The 22,374-nt window shown below is 43.2% G+C and overlaps 1 protein-coding gene across 1 annotated transcript in view; it reads left to right on the top strand.

Moving 5' to 3' along the window:
- The window catches only part of KIF5B (kinesin family member 5B), a 35,813-nt gene extending 19,760 nt beyond the window's left edge, over window positions 1-16,053 (top strand). Inside the window, exons 15-26 of the mRNA XM_054991265.1 lie at window positions 3,528-3,671; window positions 4,952-5,140; window positions 6,276-6,393; window positions 6,757-6,818; window positions 6,923-7,032; window positions 7,682-7,783; window positions 10,328-10,388; window positions 10,472-10,543; window positions 10,641-10,745; window positions 11,923-12,139; window positions 12,699-12,851; window positions 13,635-16,053. Coding sequence (XP_054847240.1) covers window positions 3,528-3,671; window positions 4,952-5,140; window positions 6,276-6,393; window positions 6,757-6,818; window positions 6,923-7,032; window positions 7,682-7,783; window positions 10,328-10,388; window positions 10,472-10,543; window positions 10,641-10,745; window positions 11,923-12,139; window positions 12,699-12,835 — 1,317 coding nt within the window. The 3' untranslated portion in view covers window positions 12,836-12,851; window positions 13,635-16,053. The remainder of the gene's footprint in view (window positions 1-3,527; window positions 3,672-4,951; window positions 5,141-6,275; window positions 6,394-6,756; window positions 6,819-6,922; window positions 7,033-7,681; window positions 7,784-10,327; window positions 10,389-10,471; window positions 10,544-10,640; window positions 10,746-11,922; window positions 12,140-12,698; window positions 12,852-13,634) is intronic.
- The last annotated feature ends 6,321 nt before the right edge of the window (window positions 16,054-22,374 follow it).

Below are 22,374 nucleotides of genomic sequence, written 5' to 3'. Positions count from 1 at the left end.
AAAGATAATGAAAGATACTACATTGCATTCTTGCATACACTTGGGCCATGCTTGTTTAGCTGCAATAGGTTTATGCCGCTTCAAATATATACTCAGGGTTCTTACTGTCAAATATTAAAATAAGGCTATAGGTACTTGTTGTTTGTACTGTCATGTTGTAGAGTTTGTTCTTCATGTGAGGAAAAAGCAGAGTAAGACTATTTTTCTAATCTCAACACACAACCAGTGTTCCAGGCAGTATCTGATACGTTTTGGAGAAGTGATCTTGTGGCGTGGAAATAACAAAAAAAATATGAACTGTCGAGCAGCTTCGGAATTGCACAGTTCTGGAAGAACTTTGTTCAGCAGCCTGCATGGTTTTGTTACACGTTTTTCTTTTGACTTGACCCTATTGATGGGATTAAAACAGAATTGTGAACACTGTTGAGAACTATATGAATCAAGTTGCTCAGAAATCAACCATGAGAGTAACAAAACAATATACATTAACTCTTAACAACTTCTAAGCCCTGTCTGAATTTTCAGGTTTTTGGTTAGTATTTGAGCTTCAGAATTCTGTTTATTCTGTTAACGGAGCTTTAAAAGTAGTGAATCGGCTTTGACTGTTTTTCTGCTGCAGCAGTGATAGAAGTGGATTTTGTAAATGCCGCAGCAGTGCCTATTTTCATCCATTGTCTATATGGCTGATGGCTGTACATAATTGTAAGAGCACTTGCTCAGTGCAATTATCATACTAATGCTGAAACAGTGTTTTTATAGCCTTGTGTGAATAACCAGTGCTTCCTTAAAATGGAGATAGAAGAGAACTTGATTCTCGAAAGCTTATGCTAAAATAAAATTGGTTAGTCTTAAAGGTGCTACTGGACTCTTTTTGATCTTAAAATGGAGAGTATGTGAAGTAACGACCGCTGCCCTCAAAATAACTTTATACAAGCATGGCAGTGAGGAGGCACTTATGCTCATCGCTGAAGCATCGTCTGTCGCATCTAGTCATTTGTTGGCCTACACTGTGAGAATGCAATTATTGAAAAATCAGTGTCCACATAATTCTAGTGTGTCATCTTTTAATTGTGATGGCTAAAAAGCAACAAATGAAATGCGCATACTTCAAGATTTGGTCGTCAAATTTCGTGGCCCATTTATGTTTTGAATTTATAGAGCATAACTTCCCAAGATTGCTTATAAATTACATTTAGATGACACAGAGCTGCTTTTATCTTGTCTGGTTCTTCCTGGTACACTAAGAAATCTAATTGCATAACAAGAGAGTTAAATGTTCTCAGCAAAAATTTTATTCCAAAAAATAATTTTCTTCCAAAAAATTTGTAAAGAAGCATAAATCAATTGTATTTCAGTTTTTATGGGCTTGAGATTCTTAAAAATTTGTTTTCAGTTCATCTTGTAAATGTTAAGGTCTGAGAATTGTCATCTTCCACAACATACTCTACCTTTCCTAACATAGACAGAAATAACTGTATAGCAGGCCTTGACAAATCTTTAGCTTTAGAAATCAGCCCAGAAATTTAAGAGCCAGACTTGTTTTTCAGTCTTCAGAGTTCATAATTACCATATTTTCTAAATGGTGTAGTGGTTAGGAGCAGCAGGACTCTAATCTGGAGAACCAGGTTTGATTCCCCACTTCTCCACTTGATTCCACTTGAAGATAGCTGGGTGACCTTGGGTCAGTCACAGGTCTTCCAGAGCTCTCTCGTCCCCACCCACCTCACAGGTTGATTGTTGTGTGGATAATAATAACATAATTTTGTAAACTGCTCTTGAGTGGGCATTAAATTGTCCTGAAGGGCAGTATATAAATCAAATGTTGCTGTTATTATTATTATCCTGTTTACACTTCCTCATAATTTTACTAAAGCTGTGACAGAAGTGTTGTATATAAGTAAAGGGTTTGCTGTGGTTGCCATCTCTGCAACAAAAAGTTAACATCTAACCCTAGCATAGCTTCCCCCTTATTTCTGATAGTTCCATTATTGCTTTAAAAACTTCATTTAATTGAATATTGGAGTCAGTACAGAAAGCAACTGTTTAAGAAATGAATTCATCCATTTAACATATAAACAAGCAGTGACAAAGAACTACATGTACATGTATTTTCATGGTACACATGAAATGGTAAATAAGTTTTCTATGGCTCATTGAGAGAACACTACAACAAAATCATTGCAAAAGACACCACAGTGAAATTTCTCGCTTCACACAGGCACCTTGCATACTGTTTGTAGAAAATGGAGGCATAGTTGTTTTAAATAAGTAGATGTAAAAGCGTTTCCCTTGAATTTTCATTACATTCAGTGTGTTAGATTGATGCTAAAGTTGCTAAACTGTCATTTCAAATCCTCATTCCAGTTTACTCATTCTACTGAAATTGGGAAGGGGCTAAAATTCAGCCCTATCACTTCCCCCATAAACTTTGAGATAACTACCTGGTTTCAGCACATCATAACTAGTCTTTTATGTTAAAGCAAAGCTATAGTTCTGCAGTTTTAATCACAGTTGCATATGAAATGAGATAAGACACTCTTTAATTTAATTTAATTTTAATTTAATTTATTATATTTATATTCCGCCCTCCCCACTTTCGCAGGCTCAGGGCGGATAACAAATACAAACATGTTTAAAAACATTTAAAAACATTAAATAATACATTTAAAAACATTTAAAAACATTAAATATAACAATTCATGCTGCATAGTGGTTCATATATGCTTCTGTGTTTGCATAGGGGTGATGGTTTAACCCCCCCTTCACGGGGGGGGGGGGCGGGCACTGCCATATGCCTGGCGGAATAGCTCTGTCTTACAGGCCCGGCGAAATGCAAGCAAATCTTGAAGTACAGCTGCCACTTTGTGTTTGTTACCTATGTCAGATGCAGGTTTTAAGATGCACTAGTTGGTCATAGAATAGTCCATTTATGTATCCAGACTGGAACCCCTTCTCTAGATTTTAAGCCAACAAGTGACTGCCTCTAATCTTGTATAGCAAGTTGCAACCTCTTGTGCCAGTGTGGTGGTATGGTTTAGAGTGTTGGGCTAGGAAAGGGAACCCAGATCTTCTCTAGCTGTAAAACTCATTGGGTGATCTTGGGTTACTTACTGAAGCTGAACCTAACACAGTTGTTAGAATGAAATAGAGAAGGGGATCGAATCATGTACACTGCCCTGTGCTCCTTCGAATAAGGGCAGGATTAAAAATAATAGACAAAAACTGTTAAGCTGAAGAAGACTAAAGCCTTATAACCCACTTCATTGTGACTCATAATCATAGCATCATAGCATCACTTATACATGCTGGCTTGGCAGTGTTTGCAGGTCCCAGATCTGACATTTGCTTTTAAAACCAGTTCCAGAATGAGCTTTTGTGTGTTTGGGGTTTGAGATCAGCACAGTACTTTGAAACTTTGAGATAGTTGTTCAGAAGCTTCAAACATGAAAAGGTATACTTAAGCATCAATGTTATATACTGAAAGAAACACCAGTACTCATTATTACGTTCTTGTCTCCTTGTCTCAGATAACACTAGCCAGTATAGATACAGAACTCCAAAAATTGAAAGAAATGACCAATCACCAGAAGAAACGGGCCACAGAAATGATGGCATCTTTATTAAAGGACCTTGCAGAAATAGGAATTGCCGTGGGGAATAATGATGTGAAGGTAAGTGGAAATTGGACATGTCACAGAACGTTAAGAATGAATTCACATGTATGTTCTTACTGGAACATAAAAGCTTGCTGTGTTTCTGTGCTCTGACCCCATCCCAAAGAGAAAGGTCCAAGTCATTAGAAGCACCTGTTAGGTGTGTGACTGTATCTCTGTATTGATCTGTACTGTACTAATGGCTAAGATAAAATGTCTAATTCTATTGCCTGTAATGACAGTAAGGAGGTGCTTATAATGGGTTATATCCAGCCATACATGCATAATATATAAATAAAGCCTGCTGGATCCAACTAGTGGTCCATGTAGTGCAACCTCCTGTTTCACATAATTGCCAACTGCTTGCCCTGGAAGGCCAAACAGGGCAGAGAGGCCAGGGTCTTTCTCTGGTGTTGCCTCCTAGCACTGGTATTCAGAAGTTTACTGCCTCTGGATGCAGAGGTTCCTTTTACTCACTGTGGCTGATAGTCATTGATGAAGTTCTCCTGCATGGACCTTTTGAAATCATTTGTGCTTGCGGCCATCACTGTTCACAATGTCCACCTTCCTGCTTTCTCTTTATTCTGGCAATGCTATTCACCTACTGGAAACCACTGGGACTTGCACAAGGTGCTGCAGGGAAGAGGGAGAACAGAATGAAGTCATTCTTTCTGTATTTTTCTGCAAGCTCTCCTGCCAAAAGAAGAGAAATAGAGGGGAAGCAGTTCTACCCCCTTCCCCCTCCTTACTGCTGCACCCAAGTCAGTGTGGCTCTCCCTCTGCACAGGTTCCACTAACCCAGGAATGATCTTTCTGGGGATTGGGTTGCTGGAACACAGAAAAAGAAGAGCTTTCTTTGGGGACACATGGTTGGATATGGGCCACAGTCCGTTACTACTGTTGTTTTCTCTTCACAATTCTGCTATACCTGAGTAATTAATAGAAAATATATTTTGTAAATGTGAGTAAAGCTTCCTTTGTGATATTGGAAACTTTCACCTATAGAATAAAAATATTAACAAACATGTTACAGCAGTAAGCTACCTAAACATGTAATGGTTCAAAAAGTATGTGGTATTTCATAAGCAAAATATTCTTTGTATTATGCATATAGTTGTGATTCAGAAAACCTGCCTCCTAACTTACTAGCTCAAATTAAGGTCAGAAAGTTCATAATTGTTAAACTGTTATCAGCTGAAAGGCCCTATAGATAGGAAGGAAATGCATTGAACACTGTGGCTGTTATTATCCCAGTGATTATGTTCCATGATTATAAAATCTGAAACTTTCATTGTCAGCAACCAGAAGGAACGGGCATGATAGATGAAGAATTCACAGTCGCAAGACTCTACATCAGTAAAATGAAGTCTGAAGTGAAAACCATGGTAAAGCGATGCAAGCAGTTAGAGAGTACTCAGACAGAAAGCAATAAGAAAATGGAAGAAAATGAGAAAGAGCTAGCAGCCTGTCAGCTTCGTATCTCACAGGTAAATGTCGTGACTTGGTTCTGCCTGTTTGTTACTGAGGCCAGAACTAGTGAAATGTTTGCACAGAAACGGTTGTTTTAGCTAATAAACATTAGAATTGCTTTGAATATAAGCCATTCATTTATGTTAAACCTAGCTTTTTTATGGGGTGGTGGTGGCAGATTTTGACATTTTAGCAGCTTTTCTAGCTGAGTTGTTGTGTAGGATACTATTTACAGTAAACATGGTTCAGTTATAAGCATGAGTCTCTCTTGTATTTCTGTATTTGAACTTGAAAACAGCGCAAGCTTGCTGCTATACAAATCTGTCATAATCCTGTACAGAGGTAACAGCTGTATCAGATGCTGACTACCATCACTGACAAAAAGCACTACGTCCAATAACTTTGGAAAGCAAGTAGAAGTCAGGGTTCCCCAACCCACTACTTTCCCTGATGCCCACCAAGCTTTTGAGAAAGTGGGTGGGGCCATTGTAAGACAGGGCTTGTTAGCGGTTGCTGTCATTCAAATGAAAGGGTTTTCCACAGCTGCAGTAGGGATTGTAGCCACTGCAGGGTTGGGAGGAATGGTAAGTGCCAAGGCCTTCCTTGGCCTTTGTGTGGTTCCATTCCTCTTTAGGCCTAACTGACTTGCCATGAGCTTCTTTTGCAAATCAGAGAGGGAGCTTTGTTCTAGACTGAGAGTCCAAGGAGCTGGGCTGCTGCATGAGGGGAGTAGAGTTTTCAGCAGCAGAAGCTCACCCTGGCCTTCTATAGGCTTGCTGTCCTTCAGTGGTTAACCATGCTTCCAGCCAAAGTACAGATAATACTAACTTTGACAGATCAGTGACTGGACTCTGAATTAGCTAGTTTCATGTATGCAGTGTGATTACCATGCAGTTCTTTTGCAAAGTGAGGAGGGAGTTGTCACGTTTGGCACCACTTCCTGTGGCAGCAATTTTGAGGTTTTACTGATCACCCACTGTCAGAATTCTGAAGTTGGTGGGAGTCTCAAAAAGGTTGGACACATCCGATTTATACTGTAGAATAGCCTACTCCTGCATATACTTTTCCTTACATGTATTTTGGTCTGGTGGTTTGAACTATCAACGTCTTTCTTTCTTGCATGTAATATCCATCTTATTTTCAATTTGAAAGCATGAAGCCAAGATCAAGTCACTTACAGAGTATCTTCAGAACGTGGAACAGAAGAAAAGACAGCTTGAAGAGTCTGTGGATTCCCTTAATGATGAGCTAGTCGAGCTTCGAGCGCAAAGTATGATTTCCTTACTTTATTTGTAGTGTTGAAGAGCATGAGTTGTGAGCTGATTAAGTGCCAGGTCCTTTAGCAGGCCACTCTTAGCTTCTTATCTGTAATGTGGTACTGATAATGGCCTGTCTTACATTAATAATCCTTAGTCCCACACTGTGCAGTGCTTTGAATACTTGTGGAAAGTGCTTATAAAGGCATGTGGCTTTGTCAACCTTTGGAAATAGGATACAGAATGAGATTGGTCTGATCCAGCAGCACTGCTGTTTATACTGTTTGTTATAAGTACACTGCTTTGGGAGTGACACGTTATGATTCAAAGGGCCTGTGAAATTGTGTATTCAAAAGTCTGTTTCTTTTCCTCTCTAGAAAAAGTCCATGAAATGGAAAAGGAGCACTTGAACAAAGTTCAAACTGCAAATGAAGTCAAGGCATGTAAACTGTGTTTTTAATGAATGTTTCAAAATGAATTTTTTTTCAAAAATACAACTTCTGATTTCAGTGATGTCAAAGTAATTAATATTTGATTCTGCAGCAAGCTGTTGAGCAGCAGATTCAAAGCCACCGTGAGACTCATCAGAAGCAGATTAGCAGCCTGAGAGATGAAGTTGAGGCAAAGGAGAAACTAATCACTGAGCTGCAAGAGTAAGTCTGGAAACTGTTTGTGGATGATATGGTCATTGCTACATGGAGTTCTGGAGTTTGAAGAGGCATTATAGGCAGTGTAGTCTAACCGCCTGCTCCATGCAGAAAATCTCATGCTAGAGCATTCACGATTGAGCCTTTTTCAGCCTTTCTTAAGATGCGCCCCTCTCCCTCCCAGTTCCATTGCTGAACCACTCTTCATTATTTACTTCAACTGTGCTTACTAACTCTTCAAGCTTTCCTTCGTACCAGATAGCAAGACACTGTATATCTTTGCAGGAGAATATCAACATCATTTGTGTTGATTCAGTGAGAAAACGAGCTATAGTGTCAGCGCAGTAGTAAAATAAAAAGGGTGAATTGAAATAATCATGTACTTAAAAGGCTTTTTTCAAAGTACATTTTATTTGAGTCTTCCTAAGTGGCAGTTCTAAAAGTTGATTAAGTGTACTCTGTCACCTCTACCGGGAGCTGTCTGATTCAGCATGTTTTGTGGAGTGCTGTTTTAGTCAGTAGCAGAAATCGATCCAGCCTCATGTAGTATGTATTTTGGCATTTAGAGTTCCATCTGTTGTGAGATAAGGATGTGCTGACCTTTGTCAAACTCTTTTGTCTTCCTAATTGCATGTTTTTTACTTCCTGTGTTCAGTCAAAATCAGAAGATGATGCTTGAGCAGGAGCGACTCAGAATTGAGCATGATAAGTTGAAAGCTACAGATCAAGAGAAAAGTAGAAAACTGCATGAGCTTACGTAAGTAGAAGTTACAAGGAAAATAATCTGTAACTGTGCACATCTAATAACAATGTGTGAAAAATATGACGGTGAAAACACTATGGAGCTTCCATGCCTGTGCATCCTAGATAATGCATATAGGGGTGGGGGTGGGGGTTGTGTCTTTCCAGAAGTTGCTTCTTAGGAAACTCAGTGACATCGTAGTGCACATCAGTGTGCTTTTATAATAGAATCTGGTCTTAAAAGTCTTTAAAAAGTTGTTTTGGGTAAAATACTGTATGAAAATTAAGAGTGCTTTACCCTGTTCTACATAGTCTCTCATATTAAAATGGCTGGCAAACTTTGAGGTTTGAGGGAAGCAGGCATGCAGATGTGTGTAATAGACATGAAGCCAAGGGTTGAGACCAACCGTAAGGGGTTTTGTTTAAAATCCATTCTTCTTCTTCATTACTGTTTTCACAACCAAAGTCATAAACAGCAAGCCATCACCACCTAAAAGGGAAACCTAGAGTTTACTACCAGTTACAAGATGGTTTACTACAGCTGCCAAAAATTTAGCCCCACACACAGTTGTTTCATCTCTTAATAGCCAAGAAGATTTAGCTTCAAAAGAGCTAATATCCTGCTTAAACAGAGGAAAAATCAATTTAACTCTCCAATCTAGAAATAGTTTGGCATTTTTATCGGAGGAAGAATACCAACTGAAAAAGAACATACTCCGAAAGCTCTAACCAACATGCTCTTATAAATGTCAGAACTGTGGCTAGATAAAATCCTTACTCCAGTCTGCCTTCTGCAATTAGACAAAAGTCCATTGTTTCCAAAAAGCATTTAATGAAGAAAAAGATTATTATAGTCCACTGGCCTGAATGCAGTATCCAGGTTGGTACATATGCATTGTTACCAATGCTAGGCAAAGCAAGAGATACATATTAAATATCATAGCTGACCCATCCTCCCCCCACAGTTCTCATAACATTCCCTTTGAAGCTGCAAAAGCGAAAGCTTCCCCAAGGCCGGTTCTTGGTGGAACGTCGGTAGCCAAAACAATGCGGGTCTGTGAGATAGCTGCCTGGGAACCTCTGCACCTGGGGAAGAAAGCACTGAACACTGAAAGGATTAAATATGGAGTCGGTTAAGCATAGGTATACAAAAAAGCGTTCTGATCCTGACAATAATCAAGATCCCTCAGATATCTTTTGATTAACTTACTCAATTCACTGCTACTCATAGTATCTATCATATCATGGGTGATGTCCCAACATGATAATTTGTATTCCAGATATTTTTACAAATCACAGCATAATTAATCCAAGAAGATCTGGTTCTAAGTTTAATTTCGAGATCCTAATTTTTAAATTAAATGCTCTCCACCTACCCTTTGCCCCATAAGACATCTCCCCCATCTTGGCTCTCAAAGCTATGCCTGTCAGAGTTCCCAAGATGTGGTGTAGGAACCTTAATAACGGTCCATCAATATTAACTGTTACTGCACTGATCCATACCCCAATAACATACAGTAATAGCCCAGAAAGTTTACTGTTGAACATTTTAACTGGTGGAGGGACATATTGTCCTCCTGAGGAATAAAATCCATTCTGTTACTTCAAAAACACTGATGTGGTATGCCTTTTTAAAGATTTGTGCCAAACTCCTTGACCACCATTGCCCACGTAACATCTTTAAAGACCTTACTAGCATTCTGTATAGTCCACTCCATTCTGTGTAATACCAGAACTCTCTCCAAAGAACTCTTGATTTGTTATATTAAGGTAAAAGGATTTTAAAAATGGGGGGGACCACATCAAGTATTTTGCTTTCTATAATATTTATATAAAAGTGGTAAAGAATGTTTGATTCCTTTGCATCCATTAACATTGCCTTGGTTCGGTGTCTCACTTAAAACAATCACATATTCCCTGCACACTTTCCTGTGATTTTCTTAGTAATCAAAAGTTCCACAAGCTGTTTTCCATCTTTGGAAACGTGAAAGCTAGCACACAGTGTTGTGTCATTGTAGCTAGTCTTAATAAAAGAAGGCACTATATGGATTGTAGTTTGTTTCTTGGATTTTGATTTCTGCACCACTAGGGCTGTGAACAACTTTTATCCAAAAACAAGACAGCCTCCTCCTGCTTTTTCATGTAATCTTTCAAGTAACCTTTCTGCCGTCTCCTGGCAAAGTGATTGGCTTCTTAAATAAAACCCTTTGTGATTTGACTGGTTATTTAAAAAAATCTAGTAACACATACTGTATTCTGGACATCTCTCTAAATGTTCTAAATGTCATGTATAAATACCACGTTTATATTCTCCCCCCCCCCCAATTCCCGATGGTAGGATTCCATCTCATGTGGCTCACTTCAGCCCAACTTGTGGATTTCCAACATGCAGGCAAAGACTGCTTTGCCTCAGTAGGAGTTTATTGTCCTGTTCGGTGATGTAGAGGCAGTTCTTTGAGCTGTCTGAGGTTTTATGCTCATTACCACATAAACCACTTTGAGCCTTAGACTATCAGATTTTTTTCTCCAAAGTGGTAAGTTTGGATTTTTGTAATTTTAGGGTTATGCAAGACAGGCGAGAACAAGCAAGGCAAGACTTGAAAGGTTTGGAAGAAACTGTGGTAAGTCCCTTTTGCAGAATGGTCTTTCAAATGGTCAAGTTTCTTAACTTAGAATGTTACTAAAAGATTATTTGTATTATTAGGCCAAAGAACTTCAGACCCTGCACAATCTGAGGAAGCTGTTTGTTCAAGATTTGGCCACCAGAGTTAAGAAGGTGATGTGAAACTGAATTGTTTTTGTTTCAGAGTATGTTGATGCTGGTTTCTTTGGAACGTAAACTCATTATAGGTTACCTACCTTCCTTCCTACAGAGTGCAGAGATTGACTCAGATGACACCGGGGGCAGTGCTGCACAAAAGCAAAAGATCTCGTTCCTTGAAAATAATCTTGAACAGCTTACAAAAGTACACAAACAGGTAACCTGTAGTGTATTCTTGCATCTCTGTAGCACCTGCGACTGACCACATCTCTCTCTTCCGAAAGGCCTTCTCTTATATTTCAGGCAAGACCACTAGAGGTTTTAGAAGACCTCTTCTGATCACTTCAGTTTTGTCATTTTTAGTGGAAAATTCAGATCTCCCTTATTTTGATGAAAGGATGTGGTGAGCTCTTCCTTGTTATCAGAGTAGGGGTGTACATGGGGAAAAGATTCGGGTTTCCCATTTCGGGTTTACCTGAAGCAGGAAAACAATCCAGAATACCCCTAAACCCAAAGCAGAAAGCCACTTCGGGATTTGGGCATTTCAGCTGCTTCGATATGCTCCGTAAAAATTTGGAGCATACAGAAGATCAAAGCAGGAGTTGTCGCCAACTTTTTCATCCAATGGGAGGAAAGAAGAGGGAGTTCCCCCTTCCTCCATCCCATTGGATGAGAAAGCCAGTCTGTACACTTTCAAAACTCAAAGCCGTGCTGAACAGCGCTGCTCTGAGCTTTGAAAACTCCTCGCTGGCTTTTTCACCCAATGGAATGAAAAAGCTAGCCTGGAAACTTTCAAAGCTCAGAGCAGCGCTGAAGTATCCAGGCTGGCTATTTCATCCAATGGGAAGGAGGAAGAGGGAGCTCCCTCTTCCTCCCTCCCGTTGGGTGAAAAAGCCAGCGTGGCCAGGCAGCTGATCTAAGGGAAGGGATACTCCTTTGCCCGTCGCTTCACAGCAACAGGGAAAGGAACATTTAAATATCCTTTCCCCGTTGCTGCAAAGCAGCAGGGAAAGGGCATTCCTCTCCCCCCCCTCCCTTGTATCAGCTGCCAAGGATATAGGGATGCTCCCTTGCTGGGCCCAATTCAAAAATCCCAAATCTTTGTGAATCGGGTCCAATTTGAGTATAGGCACATCCCTATATCAGAGTAAATCACTTTTTTTTCAAAGCAATTTCTACTGAACAGCAAAATCAAACATACTATTGGTTACTTTATATGTGTTAGCTGTGGCTGTGCTCAATATAAACTTTTTTGTGATGTTTCATATGGCATTCAGTATCCATTGGTGATTCATATTTTACATCTGTGTTCTGACTTCTGGATTTTTGTAATCTCAAATTAATTAGATTCTGTTGACATTGAAGCTAAATGTGTGACATTTTTTTCCCCTTAGCTGGTGCGTGATAATGCAGATCTTCGCTGTGAGCTTCCAAAACTGGAGAAACGGCTTAGAGCTACAGCTGAGAGGGTTAAAGCTTTGGAGTCTGCCCTGAAGGAAGCCAAAGAGAATGCATCTCGTGATCGCAAGCGATACCAGCAAGAAGTTGATCGTATTAAGGAAGCTGTCAGATCGAAGAACATGATCAGAAAGGCACATTCTGCACAGATTGGTAAGTGGAAATAAGGGAGCAGTAGTCATTGCAGGGGTTGTGATTAATGCATATTTGCTGAGATAATCATTTTAAAGTGGTGGAAGGGATGTCCGCAAAGTTGTTTGTGTGTATGTTCTATCTGGAATGTGTTAGTCTTTTGGAAAGAACAGTTTATTGTGCCACAGTCAACAATGCTTTGTGCATTGTTGGGCTAACAGTTGCCCAATCTGCAGTATCTGGGGATTTAAATTTCTTAGAAGCGCAAGCATTTTATCCAATATTTTCATTAGACTGTTGGCATGTAAAAGATGTATGTGACATAATACAAAACTGGTAACTTGTGTGTTATCAGTTGTGGGGTAAGCTGCTTTTTCTAGGCTCTTAAATTTATTTATCAGAATGAGATCATTGCCATAAGACTTCCAAATATCATAGAATCATGGATGTCAAATAAGTGACATAGTTCATCCCCACAGTTCAGAATATTTTCCTACGATAAGTGCAATTAATCATATTCAGGTTGTAATACTCATGAATCCAGTGGTTTGTTTTTAACACTTGCGTTTCCTTTGTGCAGCTAAGCCTATTCGCCCTGGCCAGCATCCAGCAGCTTCTCCAACTCATCCAAGTGCAATTCGTGGGGGAGGTGCTTTTACACAAAACAGCCAGCCAGTTGCCCTACGTGGAGGCGGGGGACGGCAGGATAAAGTGTAACATTTACATCATACAGGTTGGCTTCTAACTACGTATTTATTCCATTGTAAAATTGAAAAGTGTATTTTAGAGAAATGCAGAACATGAAATTGTAATAACTACTAACTAAAATCTCTTAATAGGTGAATAGTTTTATTGCAGTTAAGAGCATCTTCAGTTGTTCATAGGTAGAATCTCAGCAGGTTCCGAAGTTATCCAAGAGGTTCTTAATTTGTGCCTCATGTTCATTATTTCAGTATACTAGCCACAGATCAATGAGGTGGTGAGTCTGCCCATATGAAGCTGCCAGTCCTACTGAAATTTAACTTGGTATTTGGGCTGCATACAAAATCTATTTACAATAAGAACAGAATTTCTAATGAAATGTACAAGAGTAAAATAAATGCAAAATGACATTCTCTTCAAATTTAGCTATTATAGTAGAATACTGGCCCATTATATAAACAAGCTAAAGAACTTTCCTATAAAACAAAGACAAACCAGAAGAATGGAATCTCTTGGGATTTAAGGGATGCTGAGACCAAATTGGATGAATTACCAGGCGTTCAGACTAGAGTAAAAGCTAAAGATGGGGATAAAGTTATTAACTAACTTATTATGATTTGAGCGCTGAACAAGTCATCAGTTAAAACCTGTGATACATGTTACCTTCTGTATCACATCATTTCACTTCTTCTGAAGACTGAAAGTTGTAACTGCGAAGTGGAAAGCTCACTTATTTTCATAAAACTACAGACATCCTGTTTGTGTAACCAGTTATATTTCTGTTCTCTGAATAAGTTGTTCTGGTTCTTTGTAGATGCTGAGAAATACATGCAGCATGAAGAAGATTGGTATCGTGCAACGAGAGTCATTCCGTGACAGTGATCTCTATATCTGTCTCTTGCTGGGGATTGTAGGATTATTTGGGGTGGGGGGTTGGAATTGTATACACTTATACTGGTCTGTACAGCTCTCCTCATTCGGCTGATTCCCAACAAAATTTTGGAGAAAATTGTCCCTCTTGGAAAATTGACATGTATAACTAAAATGTAGCTCTTTTCATGACACAATCCTGTCTTTCACGTCTTAAATTTAGTCTGCACTGTGCCAAGTTGAATGTATGTTAAGCAACATCCTAGTTTCAGATTTCTTAGCTTAATTTGTGTATATTTTATGGTCTTAGGGAATGTGGATCAATGTTAAAGTATGTTTTAATTTTTACCACTTTTAAATAACACTACTTGACTCACTCTTGAACTAGAGCAGCACTGTACATTAAGTTTGCCCAAATGGCTGTATAGAGCATAAGACTGAAATTATTTGTACAGTATGCAGTTACTGAGGTGTGCTTATGATGACTGCCCTAAGGCACTGAAGTCTCAAATTTGGAACTAAAAACTTCTGTTCTAACGAGGCTGCTTAACTGTTTGATTAAATAAATCTCTGTTATTGGGTTAATGAGTTAATACTGTATAGCAAGTAGTAAATGTAAGTTTACATAGAAAGACTTGGCAATGACTTCTTTCATCTGTCCTGTTCCTGATTAGACACAGAATAGCATGATGAGGTGAAAACATTCTGCTTCATCTTGATGAGCCTGTTGATGGTTGCCAGAGTTGGATAACTGGTGTTAACTGCTAAAGTGAGCAATTGGGACACTGTAGGTTCCTCTTGTGTCAGCCATTGTTTTATTAATTATCTGTAAACTACAAATTGGGCTTTCAGTTTAGGGGAGTGCCTGAACGCAAGGAACAAACTGGATAAAGAAAGGAGATAAAGTGCTTGAAATGGCCAGAAGTGGCAGATGTTTGTGGGAATTGTGCTACACTGAAACTGTACTGTAACTTATTTGTAAATCTAGAATTCTGTAAATGTTTTCTTCCTGAGTACTTTGTCAGGCCTTTTTATTACCTTTCCCTTTTGCAATTTTAAAAGTGAAAAAAATTGCCCTGTAAAAAAAAAAAGAGTGTAACTACATCACATGAAAGTCAGAGGATGCCTTTGATGGGCTGTTCCAAAAAGTTTAGAAGGTTCTTTCCTCATTAGACAGTAATTAAGTTGGTAGCACGCAAGAGAAGAAATGTTGCAGCAGTTGAGAGATTCTGAATAGCTTTTCAGGAGTTAGTTCATGACACTTTTATATCTTACTATAGAAAGTTCACAAGCACTTAGAAAAAACGGTTTCTTTTGATGATTAGTTTATTTCTTTTTACACAAACTGAAATACTTGCATTACGGAGCTTAGTAATGGAAATCTTGGGTAGTCATTTCTTTCCTATTCCTTATTAGTATTATTTTTATGATTTTGTTTTTAGAGGCTGGATTTTTATCAGCCATACTGTCACTTCTTAGGATTGTCATACCCTAGAGCTGTTATTTTTGTGCTCGAATTTACACTCCAAACTCCAGATGAAATAATTCTGGAACTTACAAGGGGACTCATGCAAAGGAGAAAAGGTGTTGCAAGTCAAGCTTGAAGCTGAATTTCTCAACTTACATGAATTTCTCAACATTAAGCATACATTTTCAGTCCCAGTTCAGTTGATGCAGCAAGTCTCGTTTCCTGGACATATATTCAAATGAAGCAGGATATTTTCTCATGGCTGTTATGGTAGTTTCATTCCTGTAAGTAACGTATCATGGGTTTTGGTGCTGACATGCCTATGTAATTAAGCGGTTAAATAAACTGTAACTAGCATGTAGCTCAAAATGTACATCCTTTTTATACCTAAGCTTTTTTATTTTAACCTTTTATGAAGTTTACCAAGAACTGCAACTTAGACTTTCAAAAAGAACGCCTATTTTAGTTCTTTGGATCACCTGCAATAGGTTGCATGAACAGGACAGTTACTGGTTTTGTAAATTTAAAACCTTCAATCTGCAATAGAATTTTAAAAGCATTGCTGTTCCAATGTACACTCCTTGGGTTTTTTAAATTATTCCTCTAGGCCGTTTCCCCCCCTAAAAAATCGGCTTGAGGTAGGAATTGAGTGAGATGGAAGAACACTATTTATTCATGGAGATCAACTAAATTATTTGCATAACTTTACTGATGTATTTCTTTATGTAACTCTAAATTAGACCTAAAATGAAAAGAGTCTGCCTTGTGGACACATTCTCAGTACATGAGGATGCATTGCAGAATAAATGGTTTGGAGAAGATGCCATATAGTTTTAACTACCTGCATGCTGTAAATGTTTTTTGTGTTTAAATAAAATCTTTGAATTTCAGTGAACTTCTTTGAGAGCTACATAATCCTTTAAAGTTGGATCAGTTGTCAGCACCATTTTTCCTATACATCTTACTGGGTCGTGTATTGTGGTGACATATCTTGATGATAGAGCAAGCAGTGTTTTATTTAAGTCCAGCTCTGAAAAGGGGTTTCATCAGTAAATACACACACTTTTCCCTAAGAGTCAGTATGCCCACAGGGTTTACACAACACAGAGTGGGAGTGAACCTCAGGCCTACGACATGCTGCAGAAAAGGGGAGGATCGTGTAGAGCTCTGGAGAACTGCACACTCTTATGATACTTAGGGGTGGGTGTAATAAATATATACTGCTCTTGTTTTGGGGTCTGTCTACACCTAAATGCACTTCACCCATCAAAGTTGTCTGCTATGAATCCATGTGAGACCATTGCAGGGGTAGAGTATTGATTGTGTGCGCGCATATGCCTCTGTTAAGAGTAATGTGTATGTGTTCAAGTGTGTGAGCTGGGCTCATTCCCATATTCACTATTCTGTCTAAACAAAACTATCCTGCCTCCTCCTCCTTCCTGCTGTTTACTGATCTTCCTGAAGTGCTGCTCCTGAGGACCAAAGTAGATACGACAGCTGCTATTTTAAAGCAAGTAAAAAATCTGCAAGGCCCCACTCTTGACTCGTCCACAGCAGCAGGCTGAAGAACTCTTGTCCCTTCCCCTCTCTCTTCAAGTGCTGAAACCACTGTATGGAGGGTGCACAGCCATTTTGACACTTGAAAAGGCCTGGGTGAGGCAAGAACGTCTTAGCCTGATATACCTTGGGCCCTGTGAGGATCAGGCCCTTGCAGTATTTTGCTTAAATTGCTTGTATCTGTATGTCTAGTTTTGTCCCACAGTGACAGAGAACTTTGAGTGGTGAATTGGGGTGTGCAGGGAGAGGGAGAAAGGCACCAAGAATTGCCTCTATTCTCAGTAAATTTATTTGGGATCCAGATCGTTGTGTATCAAGTACATAAGCCAGTCATTAAGCATGTTTGGGTCCAAAACATCGCGTTTTAATCTTTACAATGTAACTGTTAAATTGACTTGTTCCCTTGAGTTACATGGTCAAGCCAGAATAAATCCCAAGACTACTGGAGTCAACCTAAATTCCTTCTTGGAATAGTTTGAAAGGCTAATGCATCTTTGCAAACAAAAATCCTGATAGACCACGTCAACAGTCCTGTTTGTGTTCTGCTCTCAAGAAAACTACCTCATATACTTAAAAAACCCTATTGCCTGTTCTAAACTTCAAAATGTCACGTTTGATCGTCTTCGTCCTTCTGTGCAGCCCCACATTGGGACTGCGCAGGCGCAGGCCAGCCGCGGAAAAGATTTTTCTAGCTTTCAGAGATGTGAAGGGGACGTTCGGATCCACCGCGCATGCGCGTCGGTGTTCCCGCCAATTTTGAATGTATATATATCCGAACGTCCCCGGCATTCCCTCAGTTCCTTTTTCGCCGACGTACGAAAAGGTTCTATTGTCTAGCGTTTATTCTCTCAGCGTCTCTTCGGAGTTTTTGGATCGTGATCTTCTGGTCGGTATTTTTTTCCCCTTGTCGGTGGGAGATACCGTTCATTATGTCCCAAACTTCTTTGTTTAAGAAGTGTCTTAAGTGCGGCACTAAAATGACGCACTCGGACGGCCATGAGCTCTGCCTCATCTGCCTGGGCGAGGGGCATGTTGTCGAGCGCTGCTCCATCTGTATGTCCTTCACTCCGAAGGCAAGGAGTGATCGGAAGGCCAGGCTCCGTGCCTTCTTGTGGGATGCTAACCTTCTCCCCCCCAAGCCATCGGGCTCTTCGGGAGATAGACCCCGCTCCGCCGCTCCGTCGCTGGCGCCGTCTCGTAAGTCGCCAGAGCAGCTCCCCACGGAACCGACGGGGCAACCCGTTCCGGAGGCCCGACCTGACTCCGGTTCCGGGGATCGTCCTTCCGACCGGAAGGCCAAGAAGCGTTCCGCATCCAAGCCGAAGTCCTCCTCCAAGCCTTCGGCCGCAGAGGCTGCTTCGGAACCCCAGCCCAAGAAGGCCAAAACGAAATCGAGGGCCAAGGGCCGTGCTTTATCCCCGGCTCCGACTGTGCAACCTGGTACTCCGTCTGGACCGGTCCTGATCCCTGACGATGTGGTGAGTCTCCACACCCCGTCTCCTCCTTGCACGCCTCCTCCGTCGGTTCCCGAGGAATTCGTGCCGTTCCCGTCTTTCACGGAACCGTTCCAGTCATTCGAACGATCCCTGCCTTCCGCCCCGGCGCCTTCGGAGGCCTCCATTCCATTGCTGTCTACCTCGTCGGTTCCGATGCCTCTTCGCTGGCCTGCCCCGGTTCCTGCTCCTCTGCCCCCTTGTCAGCCTGTCGCGGGGATTGGGAACATGACCTCCTGGCAGGATTTTGTGGCGTGGTTCCAGCAGTCGTTGCCCTTCCTGCAGCATCCTTCGGTTCCAATGGTTTCCGTTCCGGCTCAGCCAGTCGGGCTCCCGGCATCCGCTCCTCCACCTCCTGGCTTGCCTCTGCGACCGTCGGTTCCTGCGGCTTGTCCGTCGGCCCCGAGCGCTCACCGGTCTTCGGTTCCGACGCAAACCTCGCCGGAGTTTTCAGATTCCGAGGATGAGGAAGGTCTGGCGTCCCCGTCAGAGTGCTCTTCGGACGCGGCCTCTGATCCTTCCCCAGATGACACCGTGGGTGGGCCCCGTTCGTCGTCCCCGAATGACGACTACAGGCTGTTCTCCGAGCAAATGATGCGGATGGCCGCCGCGCTGGAGATAGACGTCTCCTCCACGACCTCCAAGCCCAAGAGTAAGCTGCTGGAGGCACTGTATTCCGGGTCCCCCGCGTCGGTGGCGTTTCCCCCTGTGGAGGATTTCGTTGACAGCGCTCTCGCGCTCTGGCAAACACCGGCGTCCGTGTCCGCGACGGCAAAGAAGGTAGAGAGGTACTACCGTTTAAAGCAGGATGATTGCCCGTACCTCTTCAGTCATCCGAAACCCTCGTCCATCGTGGCTGAGGAGGGTCAGGCTCGGTTCCGTTCCGGTTCCTCGTCGGCCCCGGCGGACCGAGAAGGCAGAAAGCTGGATGGCATGGGCAAGAAACTCTACTCGTCCGCGTCTTTGGGATTCCGTATTGCCAACTTCCAGGCCATAATGGGGTCCTACAATCTGTTCCTCTGGAAACGGCTGTCCTCTTACCTTTCCGATCTCCCCGAGGATCGCCGCCATTTGGTGAAAGCCCTTCAGGCAGAGGCCATACGGCTGTCAAAACAGCAGATGACAGCGGGCAAGGATGCTGCCGATTCCGCGGCGCGCTCGATGGCGACTTCGGTGGTCCTGCGTCGACACGCCTGGCTCCGGTCCACTGCCCTGCCGCCAGAGAAGAAGGCGAAAGTGGAGGATTTCCCATTCGAGGGGCCCCAGCTCTTCTCGGAGAAGACGGATGAGTCCCTCTCCCTGATGAAAAAGAATCAGCAGACGGCCAAGTCCCTCGGAGTCGCCCCCTCAGCTCAGTCGTCGGGTCCGAGGTATCGTTATGGTCGGTCCCGATCCTACCAGACCCCTTACCAGCCTTACCAGCAGCGTCAAGGGCGCTTCTTCTCGGGCCAGTCCTACGGTCACCGATCCTATTCAGCCCAGCAGCGTCACTCTTCCAGGCGCTCCGGCCGGTCCAAGGGCAGGCAACAGCCCTCTTCACCCAAGCCTTCGACCTCGGTGCAGAAGCCCTCGGTCTTCTGACTAAGCCTGAACGCTCCCCTGTTGGCCTCCGAGGACACTTCCTCTGCTGCCCAGTTTCTGGACAGGCTTCGGCCTTTTTTGCCCTGTTGGCAACGTGTTACTTCTGACACTTGGGTCCTGTCCATTGTGGCCCATGGTTACAAGTTAATGTTTACAGATGCACCTCCTCTCTCTCTCCCTCCCCGTTGTTCTACATGTTGTGATGTTGTGTTACACAATAATGTTATGGAGTTTGTTAACAAAGGTGCTGTCCGGGTGGTCAATGTCTCTACTTCCCTATGGGGATTTTACTCCAGGTACTTCCTTGTGGATAAAAAGGGTGGAGGTTCCCGGCCCATCTTAGACCTTAGAGGCCTCAACGGTTATTTGAAGGTTGAAAAGTTTCGAATGCTAACCCTGGCATGGGTCATGGAGCTCCTGGAGGTGGGCGTCTGGCTAGCCATTCTAGACTTGAAGGATGCCTACTTCCACATTTCTATCTTTGAGGGCCACAGGAAATACCTGCGGTTTGTGTATGGGACTTCTGTGTATGAATATACCGTATTGCCCTTTGGGCTGGCCTCTGCACCCAGGGTATTCACGAAGTGCATGGCCACCGTAGTGGCATACCTGCGGTCCCAGGGTTGCTTCATCTACCCGTACCTGGATGACTGGTTCCTGGTGGGACCCTCGCCTGACTCTCTCCAGGCCCATATTGCCCTCACTTTGTCCGTGCTGGCTAGGTTGGGCTTGGTGGTTAATGGGGATAAGTCTGTTCTGGCCCCGGGCATGGCCATTAGGTTTATTGGGGTCCATTTCGATTCCCTGCCGGGCAGGGCCTACCTGCCCCCAGACCGGTTGGCCAGGCTTTCCGCTTTAGCCCGGCATTTTATACATTGCCGGTACCAGACGGCCCTTTTGATTCAGACACTGTTGGGCCTTATGGCCTCCTCCACAGGGGTGGTTTTCTTTGCGCGCCTGCGTATGAGGCCTCTGCAAAACTGGTTTGTCCGGAGGTACAACCCCCTCACCATGGGTCAGCACCAGAGGTTTTCCATCCCCAGGGTGGTGCTGTGCTCTCTGGCCTGGTGGACTGTCCCTGGAAACCTGTCTGAAGGTTGTCCTTTCGGCCCCTTCCTAGCTGAGGTCACAGTTTATACCGATGCCTCCAACTTGGGATGGGGGGGGGGCGCTGTGGACAGCTTTCGGCTCAGGGCATCTGGTCCCCATCTGAGGCATCCATGCATATCAACCTTCTTGACCTTAGGGCGATCCGTTACTCCCTCGCTTCTTTTGCAGATGCCATTCGGAACAGGAGGGTTCAGGTCCTGTCGGACAATACCACGGCCTGCTACTACCTCAACAAGCAGGGAGGAACGGTCTCGCTCAAGCTCTGCAAGGAGGCAACGACTCTATGGAATTGGGCCATGGTCAACAACGTCCTTCCCAGAGCCGTGCACATTGCCGGGGATCTCAACACCTCGGCGGATGCACTGAGCAGGGTGTTTCTGCCTCAGCACGAGTGGTCCCTAAACAGGGTTTACCTCGACCAGGTTTTCCGCACATGGGGCACGCCTTTGGTCGACCTCTTCGCCACTGCCCGCAACAAACAGGCCCCGCTGTTCTGCTCCCGGGCCGGCATTGGCCACCACTCCCTAGGGGATGCCTTCCAAATACCTTGGTCCCCAGGGCTCTTTTATGCCTTCCCGCCCTTCCCGCTCCTGTACAAGGTTCTTTCCAGGGTCAGGGCCTTCCGAACCCACTGTATCCTCGTTGCCCCTCGGTGGCCTCGCCAGGATTGGTTCCCCCTTCTACTTTCCCTGTCCCAGGGGCGATGCCTCCCCCTGCCTCATGCCCCGGACCTCTTAACCAGGGACGGGGTGTGGCATCACGATGTGGCTGTCCTGAATCTGACTGCCTGGCTTCTGGGCAACCGGGAGTGAGCCTCTCTTCTGGAGTGCTGGGGGTGATCTTGAATGCCCGGAAACCGTCCACCAGGTTGTCCTATCAGAGGAAGTGGTCACGTTTTTCCCGATGGTTGGGCCTGAAGGGGGTTTCTCCCTTTAATTGCCCGCTTCCTGTCATCCTGGACTACCTCCTGGAACTCTGCTCCCAGGGCCTTGCGTTTTCCAGTGTTAAGGTCCACATGGCTGCAATCTCTGCCTTCCATGAGCAGATTGATGGGAAGACAGTTTTTACTCACTGGCTTTCCAAGCAGTTCCTGAAGGGCCTGTTCAAGACCTTCCCTCCTAGGGCCCATCCCATTCCGCAATGGAGTCTCTCCCTGGTTCTCTCCCAGCTGATGCTCCAGCCCTTTGAGCCTCTATCTTCTTGTCCCCTACCTTTGCTCACTCAGAAGGTGGCTTTCCTGGTGGCAATCACGTCCTCTAGGCGTGTTGGGGAGCAGTCTGCCCTGCGGTGCGACCCTCCCTTCCTGCAGTTTTTCCCTGGTACTGTCATGCTCCACACTAGCATGGAGTTTCTGCCCAAGGTAGTCTCAAGATTTCACCTGCAGCAAAAGGTGTTCCTCCCTTCCTTTTTTCCAACACCCTCATCCCAAGGGGAACGAGCACTACACACATTGGATGTAAAGCGTGCTTTATTGT

This window comes from Eublepharis macularius, chromosome 11, assembly GCF_028583425.1.
Source record: "Eublepharis macularius isolate TG4126 chromosome 11, MPM_Emac_v1.0, whole genome shotgun sequence".
NCBI classification, from domain to species: Eukaryota; Metazoa; Chordata; class Lepidosauria; order Squamata; family Eublepharidae; genus Eublepharis; species Eublepharis macularius.
The sequence above is the reverse complement of the archived record's forward strand: the minus strand, read 5'-3'. Positions and strand labels throughout refer to the sequence as shown.